The sequence below is a fragment of the Crotalus tigris genome, unplaced genomic scaffold (assembly GCF_016545835.1).
Source record: "Crotalus tigris isolate CLP2741 ecotype Arizona unplaced genomic scaffold, ASM1654583v1 scf7180000017887.1893490, whole genome shotgun sequence".
NCBI classification, from domain to species: Eukaryota; Metazoa; Chordata; class Lepidosauria; order Squamata; family Viperidae; genus Crotalus; species Crotalus tigris.
The window spans coordinates 1,417,980-1,431,563 of NW_024096704.1; the positions used below are offsets into that span (position 1 = coordinate 1,417,980).

At 37.6% G+C, this 13,584-nt stretch overlaps 1 protein-coding gene across 5 annotated transcripts in view; it reads right to left on the reverse strand.

Annotated features, from left to right (window-relative positions):
- Positions 1-1,178: 1,178 nt before the first annotated feature.
- Positions 1,179-13,584, reverse strand: part of LEF1 (lymphoid enhancer binding factor 1) — a 124,554-nt gene continuing 112,148 nt past the window's right edge. For all 5 annotated transcript variants that reach the window (XM_039344025.1, XM_039344024.1, XM_039344023.1 and 2 more), the window contains one exon: positions 1,179-3,460. In XM_039344025.1, the coding sequence (XP_039199959.1) occupies positions 3,450-3,460 (11 nt within the window). In that variant the 3' untranslated portion in view covers positions 1,179-3,449. The remainder of the gene's footprint in view (positions 3,461-13,584) is intronic.

The window sequence follows — 13,584 nt, forward strand, 5'->3', positions numbered from 1 at the left end:
ATAACAGCATGTAGGAGCAATGAAAATGCTCATCAGACGTTCCCAGCATAACTCCAGAAATTCCAGTGAAATATAATTCCAGAAAAGAGAAATAATTAAGTAACCTAGGAAGGAACCATATTCATCAATTTAATTTAAATTCAAATTTTAAAAAAAAATGCTTGATCCACTGTCCTTTTTAAAGAGTAACCTTTTGTTTGAAAAAGAATACATCAAAAGTTAAAGGTTCAGTGGGAGGGCTTAGAGCAGGGGTAGGCAACCTTGACTCTTTTATGACTCATGGACTTCAACTCCCAGAATTCCTGACATCCATGAGTCATAAAAGAGCCAAGGTTGCCTTACCCCTGGCTTAAAGTCCACTTGTGTTGGGAGATGCACTATTATCTCTAAGGACCTGTATTCTGCAAAGTAATGGGTAAGTGCAGTACAAACAATTTAAGGTTACATAAAAATGAATATAGTAAACTCTACATTGAAAATTACAACTGAGTACTTTGGGGGTTTCTGGGGCCAACAATGAAGACCATAAGCAGCCCTTTATCTCAAGTTATGCACCTTTAAAGTAAATGAAACAAACATGCATGTCTCTGTTTGGAATCTTATAAAGTCAGTCAGTCAGAACTTTTGCAACATGGAACTTTTGCAACAACTGGATTTAACTATCATTCCCTATGTTAACTGCTTGTTCACCCAATGTTTATTATGAAGATTGTCAAGTGTCACCCATTTAAACCCTTCACTAATAAGACATAACTCATTATTCAGCCCACAAAAACTCAGTAACATCTATTCTAGATAAAGCTTCCTACAAAACAATAGCCCTTTTCTCTATAGCAGGGGTGTCAAACTCAAATTTCATTGAGGGCCGCATCAGCATTGTGGTTGCCCTTGGGGGGGGCTGGGTGGGTGTGGCCAGGGTGGGTGTGGATAGAGTGGGTGTGGCCTACTAGATGGGTGTGACCAGCTCTACATCATTCAGGTCAAGGGTGCCTGTGGGGGCTTGGGCAGGAGTGAGACAGATCTGAAGGTTTCTGGTAGAAGGGGGTGGGACTGGGGCAAGTGCCAAGGCATGGTCCATTCCTCACAAAGGGTGACACCTCCCCAGCATGCACCCAGGGGGTGGGGCTGACACAGCAGGGGCTGGTTCCTCACTGTTTGTAGACGGCCTTGTGGATCTAAGACTGAATGTGTTTCAGCATAGAGGGCCACCACAAAATTGTACATTGGCTCTCGGCTGACCTGGGCCTGGGCCAAAGCAGCGGCAGGGGCCGTTCCCTCACTGTTTCCAGGATGGCTTCGCAGGCCCCATGAAACCTCTTCGCGGGCTGCATCCGGCCCCCGGGCCTTGTGTTTGACATGTCTGCTCTATAGTGACACATCTCGATTATAAGATATGTGGATTTCAACTCAAGCTCCCCAAGTATTGAGAGTATTCAAGTCCACACACATTAAAGTTGTTAAGGATAAAAAAACCCTATAGGTGCCTTTCTAAAAGGCAACCTGGCTTGCTTAGTTTCTTCTTTGAAAATGTTTTGATGCTTATCCAAGAAGCTTCTTCAGAACTGAAAAGCTTTTTGGATAAGCAGCACAGTGTTTTCAAACAAGAAGCCAAGAAAGCCCAGTTGAATGAGAAGAGAAATATTTCCAAAGAAGATGCCTTTTGGAAAAGCATCTTTGAGACAACCGTGACCTGGATGATTGAGAATCTCCGTAGACATAAGAAGAAGAAACACTGCTCTATAATCTCCCAGAAGGCTCTTGAAAAAAATAGCTACTATGTAAATGCTTGGTAATGTGCATGATAAACCTAGAAGCCTGGTTAACTTATTATTTAAAAGTGGAAGTTACCTAATGACATAGAACTGGCCATCATATAATAGAGTAGAATCCAGAAGTTACAAGTTGGATCAATTTTAAACAACAAAGACATAAAGGCAAGCCATGTCTGGCAGAAGGTTCATGGTCTTTCCATGAGTGTGCAGAAGAATGCAGTCTTCAATTACTCAGTTAACACAGGCCTTTTCAGAATTATTAAGTTTAGTGTCAAGAGTTATTTTTCTCTAAATCTGCCATTGCTATTTCTTTTTGTTTTTACTTAGATGTGTCTATTTCTCATATAAGCAGGCAGAGTAAGGGGGGGCTCCTTTGAATTCAGAAGGATAATTTTCATCAATAAAATATTGGATTGCATTTTTTTTCCCTGCTATGTGGACATAACATATTTTCAAAGAGCAGACATGCCACCAAATTAACTTCATCTGGTTCCACTGAAACTACAATATGAAACAAAGTGAACCAAACAATTTAACTTTAACCAAGCCCAAAAAATAAGTATTTTGTAATTTTATTACAAAGCTTTTATTTAAAAAAAAAACATGAAAACAACAACAAAAATGATCACATTAACTCAAATTGGAATGACAAAATATATATTGGTTGTCCATTTTTTTTTGGCAAAGGCTTTGCCTTAAACTAAAAAAAATTGGGTACATCAATGTTCATTTCAACAACTGGCATAAAATCCCACTAAACAGGCTAACAGAAACAGATACAAATACAGAACATTCGAAGTAATAATAATCCAAGTGCTGGGCTTTAAAAAAAAACCAAGGAAATTCAGATATGTGAGTAGGAGAGTTTACTGAAAACAGATCCAATAAGGTATGTTGCTTTTACACGTATAGAGAGATGAAGTGGATCACATGTTTAGTGTACGTATACAATGATTTTATCTGTTACAAATAGTTAATTCAGAAATAAAAGGGCTTTATCCTCCAAATGCTTTGTTCTTCTCCAACAGGAAAAAAGAAATCTAGCATTATTTAAAAACCTTAAAAAACATTGGGGAGGGCATTTCAATGCTTCTTTAAAATCTCAAAGTCAATAAAAATGTACACCAAGGCAATAACTAAAATATAGAAGCATTCAAGTTTATCTTTAGAATCTGAAAACCAAGATTCATCCTCTTGCACCATTAAATAAACCCGGTAATATCTTCCTTAAGAAATTAATTTTGTTCCTTCAGTGTGAACGGGCAAGATGGAAACTGCTGCTGCTGCTGCTGCTGCTGGCTTATATCATTCTTTTGATTAAAGCAAAATGAATACAGCTGAGCTATTTTGTTGCTGACTCGGCAATGAGAACATAGCAGATACAAATGGAGGAGTGTAAGGCGGAGTGGAGATAAAAAGGGGGAAGATCTGAAATGCTACTCTTGGCTCTCCTTTTTGAGTTGGGCTCGGAATTCTGTGATGGTGAAGGGACATGGCAGTGATTGTCTTTATGGTTCAATGTCTTTAGCAGTGACATCAGGGTAAAATTTGATACCCTTAGACATACTCCTTATATGCTTGTTTAGCTGAAGGACATCCAGGGAGATTTTAACAAGCTTCCATTTCAAGAAGAGGCCCTGATGTCGCTGCCTTTGTCTTGCAGGTTGAGAATGTGTGTCACTTCCCACCTGCAGAGAACAATACAGTAAAAAATTTTAGAATTATATATCAAGGTACTTTACTATGCATTATTCATTAGGTTAATTATACTCTTGCTGTGTAGGCAATACCTTAGACTGGGATCCCCAACTCCTGGACCATGGCCCTGTACCAGCCCATTGGGAACCAGGCCACACAAGCGGCAGATAAGCACGCGAAGGTCCATTTGCCTAAGCAGGCATGCATGCAAAACCATTCCCTCCCTCCCTGCTACCGCCACCGCTGCTGCCAGTCCGTAGAGCAAGAAAGGTTGGGGACCACTGTCTGAAACAACCTTCACAATCTAAGTGTTATCATGCTTGGAATCCATGCATCTGAAGGGGGTCCAACATGGGGAAGGCTGGAATAGAGCAAGGGCAGCAACCTGATACCTTTCTTACATTTTGGACTGCAACTCCCAGCTTGCCTGACCATTGATTACATGGGCCAGATAAGATCTGGAAGACACCTGCATATTTGTTCATATGATTTTGATAAACCTTATGGAGGCAGTTACTCTGCTTTATACAAAAGATGAGAAATCTGCATCCAGATACTGTCCAATGACAAGTTCCAATATATGGAACAAATTAGAATTCAATCTAACAAATAAAGATCTAAACAAAAGTGTTTGGAGCTCTAGATCCCAAAACAAATACATATTGTGTGTAATGCTTACGTTAACAATATATAGATGCTGAGCAAGGTATTCAATAGAAGACAGTGTTGATTCAGAAGTAAACCTCTATAAACTTTATGAACTAATATCACATTCCACTGAATATTAAATGAATGTAATTTTTAAAATGAAAATTTATAACAAACATAGTCCTTCCTAAGCAGTAGTAATGATGGTAAATTCTAGTACATGATCCAAATGCAGATCACCAGATCCCTGAATCTGGACACATTGGTTAGGAAAAAAACATTTCAAATCACAGTGCAGTTTAGAAGGGATAATTTTGGCTATCAAATGCAGGAATCCAAATTAAAACATTGGATGATATACCAATAAAGGCCCCAATAATATATCAAGGATCTATTATGCTTTTGTCTGAATGGATAGCAACATGTTTTTACATAAATATGATTGTAAGTAATTTAGTTACGTAAAGTTAGACCACTTAGCCAAGTAATTTAGATACTCTCGCTTAACTGATCTTTCAAATTCATGTCCAAATCCAAGAGAAAACACTTTAGTTTTAGGATATCATATATTACAGAGTTAACATGAATGTGTTTACTGCATCTATTCACATTATACTTTTACTCTAGGTTACTAAACAACTGCCAGATGAGGAAGTGGAAAAGCATATTACTATAAATATATCAGGAAAATAACTGTTCAAGAATACAAAACCTAACCTAATCATACTTTTAAGATTGCAGGATACGTTTACCTTATGCCACATTCACCACTGTGAATGAATATAAACATATGACCGATGCAAAGAGGTTACTTTGCAGAGATTTTATTTTGTTTTACTATTTCTTCACATTAAGTCTTCCAAACCTTTGAAAAAGCAGACTCCAGTATCCTCTGTGGAAGAAAACCAGCCATTCAACGGCAGTGGTGTGCATCTGACTCACCTAATTCTAATTTCATCATAAAGATTGTCTTATAATAACTATTTTAAAAAGCCTCATCAGATTCTGTCTTTAAAAATATGCCCAGGAAGAGAAGGGGATCAAAAGGAACTATGAAGGATTTTCTTTTTTAAGGAGGACAGAGAAGAAGCCAAGCAAAAAAGCAAAGAAACCACTGGAGAAACAGAACCCTGCAGTTTTATATTTATTTTAGGCCTTTTCATCGCAGATTTTCAAAGGTTTGGTCCAGGTTGCTCTTCCTGGGAAGGTTTTCCTTTCAGTCTTACATTAAAACATTCTGTTTCCTGTTGAGGAATAGCCTTCAGGCACCAAGCCAGCAGTTCACAGCACAAGCAGAGCAATTCAGAGCAATTCTCTGTTAGAGCCAGGGAAAGTATTCCTTGCTGTAGGAAATGAAATGCTCTTCTGTTGAGATGGTTCCCGTCCCCACGACCCACACCCTTTCTCTTCCCAGAAGCCTTTCTTTGAAGCGGGGAGATTAAAATAATGTCCAGTCTTTCTCTAGCCCACCCTTTTCAGAAAGACAATAGCTGTGATTTTCTTTCCAAGCATCACCGTTATTCTTAACGGACCCCTTTTTCATACATCTGAAAATGTGAGTGCTAATTTTTATAAGAGGGTACCGCCAACTTTAAATGTGTGTCTCTGCTTAAGTCTGAGAATGGAAGTCCTTCACCCAATAAAAATTTACAGCAGCATCAACATTGCCTCCTTTAATTTTAAGCTTAAAACACGCACGCGCGCGCGCGCACACACACACACACACACACACACACACACACACACACACACACGATCCTTCCATTTCCTACTGATAAACTGATTGGAGCCTTAAAGGAACATAATGGAGTTCTCTAGCAGATATGAAACAGGTCACGCCAGGATTCCTTTTAAGAAACCACAGGTATGTGCTACAGAGACAGAAGACTTCCCACATCTAAGGCTCCACTGGAGAGCTACAGCTGAAGTTTGGCCAACCCAGGCAAGCCCAAGCAAAGCCTAACCCGCAAGTGAAGTCGGTGCAATCAAAGACAGAAATTACAGCTCCCTGGCTGTGGTTAGGCTTCAAAGCAAAGCGCTCCGAGTCACATTTTAGCACATGTGAAGCCTTGAGTCTCAGCCACAAAACTAGATCTGCCGCCTCTGCCATTTGCACTGGAGTGCAGTTCTGTGACTGGAACAGAGAAGTACGGAACTGCTCCTCAGTTGTTGAGTTTTTTTTTTTTTTAAATACTCCACAGTTGAAAGATAACAGTGAAATTTTGGCAGCAAGAAGAGTGCATAATTGAAGACTTGTGGCACGCAGAGATCAGAGGCTGGATTTTAATCTGCCCCCCACCTCCCAAGAAACTCCCAATAAGGTTTTGTCCTTTTCTATACTGTACAATTTGAAAAGGGCTAGAGCAAGCAAAAATATATTTAACACAAAAGAATATTTTTTTAAAAAAAGTTGTTTGGGTTGGATTTATTCATGAATAAATATATACGCTAAGGATAACTTGAATAGATGATCTCAAGCTAAAGGGAACAGGAAAGAGAAACAAAACCAGTCTGTCTCATGCCAGAGTCTCATGATTTAAACCACCTGAGAAAATGATTGTTCATTTGACTCTTGGGTTCTAACATTTCCTCCGGCAATTTGTTCTACACCACGCTTTAACATGAAATAATTACAATGTACTTAGTACAATGTATTTTTAATTTAAAATTCTACTTCAAATCTGCTTGTGTTCTAAATTTATCTTATTGGTAATTCCCCACAGTCTATTTTGCAAAATAATTTGCAAAAATTGTGTGTGTTTTTTTAAAAAAATCTAAGTTATGTTAGATAGCCACTTTCCAATAGTTTTTTCTTTTGTCGTACATTTTTAAGCTACAGTAGTTTTTATTCCTTTCATTTGAGAACTTTACAGTGAAATATAAAACTGAACTCAAAATCTAAGGTCAACATAATAATTTAGCAACATAACATTATGTATCTAATAAATTCCTTTTATATTGGTCTTAAATTTCTGCCAAGCTCTAGCCTGTTTTCATATAGATTTTTTGTTTTGCCATTCAAAAAACATCATGAACGTTTTAAACGTTTGCTTCCATAATACATTTTAAGTGGCAAAGAAGAGGAGAGAGAGGGAAGGGGACAGAAGGGGAGGAGAGGAGGAGGAGAGGAAGAGGAGAGGGAAAGGGAGAGGAGAAGAGAAGGAGGGGAAGGGAGAGGAGGGGAGAAAGGGGGAGAAGGGAGGAAGGGGGAGAGGGGAAGGGAGAAGATTGGAGAGGAGGAGAAGAGGGGAGAGGAGAGGAAATGTGGAAAAATACAGGAAGGTAATAAAAACTATACCTAGGTAGGCCCTAGGAAGAATTCTGTGACTGTAGTGTTGCCTGCACAATAAAAGCCCTGTTACCTGGGAGTAACCTAAAAATAAATCAATTTAATGCTAACTGTGCAGGGGCAATTGTAATTAGATGGAAGCAATTTAATGATAAATCTTGCACTGTTATAATTAATGATATGCTGTCATATATTACCCTTTTTTCCTGTGATAGCAAGTATCAGTATTTACTGAAATACTCTTTCTGAAAAAAAAAACCCAAGTTAACATGCAATGTAACAAATTCATTAAGTAGCAAATTAAAGTAGAATATTTTGATCTGTTGGCAATTCTAACATTTACTTTAATCAGAGGGCTAGCCTGTTCCATCTTGCTTGCTTGTGTGTATATGTATTTAGGTATTTCATTTTGGCTGTCCTAGGGAGGTTCTTAGCCTTCCCTATATTTGTCTACCATATCAATATTCATAGATGAGAAGAGTAGGCAGAGCTGGAGGGCGGAGTTAAGTGAGTCATCAGCCTATAGTTGTTATGCTTCCACAAATGGTTCAAGTCCAACCTATCTTGAATTCTGGTGACCCATTTCTAATACAAATTTAGTATTGTATGCTAGTTGACTAGCTTTTTGTGTATAAGCTTGAGCAATAAATCTTCTGAACTTATGCATGATCCTGATCCTTTGAGCCTGACAATTCTCTTGTAATATGTAATATGGACTGGGCCACAAATCAAAAATTGTACTGATACCATCATATATTTTCATGGTAATTTTGAAAGAGACAAGAACTTTCATTTCCCTTTTATGTTAATAATGAACCTAAATTATATAGTGCCATTACATTAGTCTGATAGACATTTTGTCTTTTTTAAAATTAATGAAGTTCAAAAGTTTTATAGAAGTTGCTTTTTGAAGCAGCAGCCAAGGACCAATAAAGAAAGTAGGGTGTTTCACATACTTTATTCTGCACCAATGGGAAAATTATCTCAACTAGTAAGAATCCTGAATGTAATATTCCTGACAATTTAAGAGCCCATGTCTCTCCAGTTAATTGCTAAATTTCATCACCATATAGCTGTGGCCACTTTGGCTGATGTGAGTAATGCTGAGTATTGTACAACATCTTCTAGAAGGCCACAGCAGTCCATGCTGGAAAATAATTATATAATTTACCCAAGACATGATAGCCTTTCAAAGGTCTGGAATCTGTCACAGCTATAGAAGGCAAATAATCCAAGCATCTACAAACTATGTCTACAACACTTTGCTCCAACTGTAGTTTCTAATTTTTTTCAGAAGCATAGAATCATTAACAATCCACTTTTGCACAAATGAAGGCAAATATACCTGTCCCAGGATAGTTTTGCAGGATCTGAGTCCATCACCAGGACCAGAGATTTAATCTTCCCAGTTTTGGGACTCGTGCTTGAGCCCATTCTCAGGAAACTCCTCTCTCTATATGTCCCAGTGACCAACTCAGATTGGATCCATTTTTGGTGCAACTTCATTATGGACAACACGTGCCCCAACCTACAAGGTCAATAATACTGAGTAATATAGCCACAATATGGAATCTCACAACTTTCCTCTAATATATTTGGAAAGTACCAGATTAGGAAAGAATTGGCAGGATTAGTAAAGCCTTTATAATAGTAAGAGAATGTTATATTTATTTTGGTCAGTGCTTTTTTTGTAAAAAGAAAAGATGCCGGAACTCACACACGTCATACAACCTGCCTTGCCTACCCTACAAGGTTTCATCCAAAAAAGGTGCCGGAACTCCGTTCTGGGCGTTTTATGACAAAAAAAGCCCTGGTTTTGATGGCAAAACCTGAACCAGAAAAGAAATGGATTCTAAATAATAATCATCATTTTCTCAATTCTTCCAGCAGATGTCACTCTACTATAGACAAACAAGAAAAACCAGGCTCTCTGCAGGGTTACAACTTCCTTTATAATCTAATATATTAAATACTATGTAATCGCACAATCTTCTTGAGATGTTACTTTGTTTACCAAATAAATATGAACAAACATACTGAAACATACTAGTTTAAACCTAGTGCTGACTCATAACAGCAGGGTATTCATTTAGTTTTTCAGTTAAGGAAATTCAGTAGACCTGAATTTGGGATGCTTGAAAAAAAGCAGCAATTTTAGTATAAATTACCGGAAACAACTTATTTATTTATTTATTTGCTTTATGTGCTGTCCATCTCATCTAGAGGCTACTTCTTTTATGCTTACTGACATTTTCACAACTTGTTCTAAAGAAACAAAATCAATTTCCTTGTTGTTTCTAAAAAGGAGATTTAAAAAAGTTTCAGCTTTTAACAAGCCCATTATGTTGAATGCATCATTTTATGCTTGGGGTTCTAAATATCCAGATTAAATTTAAATAAATTCTTTCTATTACATAATGCTTTCTTATTAAAAATAATAATTATAAAAATACAAAGTGGGTATAAGATCTCAACTTGTACAAATAAAAACAGAATAAATAAATAAAAGTGCAGCAGATTTGTGTAGCTCAATGGCTATTTAAAGAGTCAATTAAATTCTCTCTATCATCCCAAAATGATGTAATGCTTACTACCTCCAGTACCTCTTGGCTTCACCATATATTTTAGCCTGGGAGAATTTTGATTTATCACTGTGATTTATCTTTTCCCCTGTATAAACTTCCACTGGCTGGCAGTCAAATGCCACAATCCCAAATCCTTAATCTCTACCCACACCGATACCAAACAGTTTGAGCAATATAAAAATAATAGGCCACGCTACCACCCGCCACGCTCGTGAGTTCATCGAAGCCTGGCACTCCACAAGCAATTCCATCAACAGACACATCGACTTACAGCCAACTTACGAACCCCTCGGAATCCAAATCAACCACAGAGACAACCAGAGACAACACCGACTCTTAACCAACCCACGCAAGCCCCCCTTCCCACTAGCAATTTAGAGCTCATTCTGAGTTAACCTGCATTTTCTTCACTTTTGCTTGCTGAATAAAGGAGGATCCTCACGTAGCTGCAAATCTGTGAAAATCTCTAGACTTTTGGTTCCCATCCCAGAGTCACCTAGCACCTAGAGCAGGGTGGGTCTTGCAGCCTCGTGACTATAGTATGGCCATGAAGTCATGGTGTCAGGTTTTGACAAAACCCTTGGGGTTGCTGTCCATGGAGATTCTCAGTCATCCAGGTCATAATTATCTCAAAGGTGGGTTTTTTCCCCCTTCCCCAACAATCTTTGGGTTCTTGTTGGTAGGAACTTAGCATTAAGTACTGTGAAAATTGGTTGCCCTAAGGGCGTATCTATGCTGTCGTTATTAAAAAGGTCCTGAGAGCTTATAGAGAGATTTGGGTACCATTTTGCTTAATGTCTGTACCTTTTGTGTTATGCTTTTTAAATCTGTTTGTTTGAATTAATAATAAAGTTTAAAGTTTCTTTAATTACTGGTGTGCTCATAGTCTCTGGATCCAAAAGAAACAGTTGCTACTCTGACATTTGGCAAAACAACTTATTTTTTTATTTTTATTTATTTATATCCTGCCTTTATTTATTTTTACAAATAACTCAAGGCAGCGAACGTATCCAATACACCTTTCTCCTCTTATTTTCCACACAACCACCGCCCTGTGAGGTGACTTGGGCTGAGTGTGTGTGACTGGTTCAAGGTCACCCAGTTGGTTTTCATGGCGAAGGCAGAACTTGAATTCACAGCCTCCTGCTTTCTAGTCTGCTGCCTTAATCATTAGACCAAACTTGGTGCACTGTAATAGTTCCTCTACACTATGAGAGGGTCATAGCCTTACAAATTAAATATTTCTACTTTTCAGTATAATGTATTCAATTCCGTTTCATTTTTTCTATTTAATCAGCAATTTCAAAGCAGGGGAAAAATGTAACTCACACTGTGTACCTTCAGCTTAACCCACATATAGTTCAATAATATTTGAAAATTTGGGGTTAACAGCACTACCATTTCCATCCTTAAATAGAAGAGAGCAGTTGGAAATTAAATTAAATGTAAATGTTTCACAGTGCAGCATCTTGCTTGCCACAGTAGTAAACTGGATACATTCAAGAAATGACAGGCAGATCTTGAAATAATTGGTGGGATTTTCATACAAAGTAATGCCTGGTTAGAAAGAGATTTTTCTCTTAAATACAACAGAAAATGTTTCCCAACTTGGACTAAATCCTGTTAATCAAGTAATTTTAATTTAACTCCTGAAGTAAAATGTCCAAAGAGGCTTTTACCACTACAAATAAAAAGTGAAATCTCATTTTACTTCACTTCAGTTACTCTATTTTTTTTTATTCAGAAATGTCCATTGAACTGAAGAGGACAGCATAGCAAGGATTCACATTATTTATCTGATTACATCATCAGGCAATTTATGCATGTTATAAATCAGACATGTCAAACTTGTGACATCACGTGACATCACACAACGTATTGGGAGAGTTTTGCCATTGCCGGCAATGGGTGGGTGTGGCTTACGCATGACGCGTCCAGCCCGCGGACTGGCAGTTTGACCCTCCTGTTATAAATCATAAGGAAAATTTGTAACACCACCAGGGAAATTGGGGAAATTGAGATTTCACTGTAGTTTGGTCTAAACTACCAGTTATCTTTTCTTGTTGCAGCTTATTCATGCATTGTTTGATGCATCCTTTTACTTATCCTGATTCTCCTGCCATTTGCATGCTAATGTTATGGAGAAAGAAGAATCTGTAGTCTATTCATGTATTTACATTCCACAGTTTTATCTTGTTTTTTTAGTACAAAGGATTAATTATTAAGACAACAATAGCTAAAAAAACCAAACACCAATGAACAGAGTCTGCACATATATTCCACACAGATCCCAAGAATCAAATTGGTTTATTTACTGTATTATTTTTATGTAGATTTAAACAGTCACAGATATCAGCAAAACCAAGCCATTTTACTTTCTTAAATTAGATTTTGAAGGTCAAGTAGGTTTAGGGAAAATATTTGGGAAAGGACATATGTGAAAGCTCCCATTTTAGAACTGAAGGCAATTTTCTGATTTGAGACTATGCTTACAAGCTTGCTGTTATATTTAAAGATCTTTAAAGCCTAAAATCTGCCTGGCCCTGACCCTAAGACATCTTCTGCCAATGTTTTGCTGGATCTGTCCTACAGACCTATTTTAAAAGAATGGGAGCTCCTTGGTCTTTTTTTTTTTTTCTGCTTGTAGCAAGTGATAATATACAGAGTGCCAAGTTACCCAAATTCTGTGAAAAGGATTATAAAAATTAGACTAATTAACTTGTCTCTACTTTGCATACAATTTATCCCATTTCCAAGATTTGCAGCCTTCATGGCATTTAGATATTGCATGCAAGGAAATGGGCAGCTCTGGGAAATGGAAAAAGGCCAAAAGGGTATAAGAGAAGACTTATGAATAAGAAGTGGAGGTTAACAGGAATATTGGTAGAAAGTGATTATACAATAGTGGAGTTCTTGATTTTAGACATTTTAAAAAGCTATATTGTTGATTAGTTTGCATATCTTGTATTTTAACAAACGTAGTATAATTCTCTGGCAGGAAAAATTCATGGGAAAAAAGAGAGTTCCTAAAAATAATACATAGAGTCCTCAACTCATGACCACAATTGAGCCCAAGATTTCTTGCTAAGTGAGACATTTGTTAAATGAGTTTTGCCCCATTTTACGGCCTTTCTTGCCACAGTTGCTAAGTGAATCACTGCGCATGCTATATTAGTAACATTGTTGCTAAGTAAATCTGGCTTCTCCATTGACTTGGCTTGCCAGAAGGTAGCAAAAGATGATCACATGATCCCTGGAACACTGCAACCGTCATAAATTTGAGATAGTTGCTAAGCATCTCAATTTTGATCATGTGACGATGGGGACGTTGCAACGGTCATAAGTAAGAAAAATGGTCATGTCACTTTTTCCAGTACTGTTATAACTTTGAATAGTCACTAAACGTAAGTCGAAGACAATCTGTAAATGTTAACATACAACTGGAAAATATTCTTACGAGAACTAGAAAAGGACAACGGAAGCAGTGAATGTGGCTACACAAAAGTAAAGTTCTGAAAAGAAAAAAAGCACAGAAATAGGAAGAGGGACATGTCATCAAAGACATGCAGGTAGCCTAAAAGAGTAGAAGTGT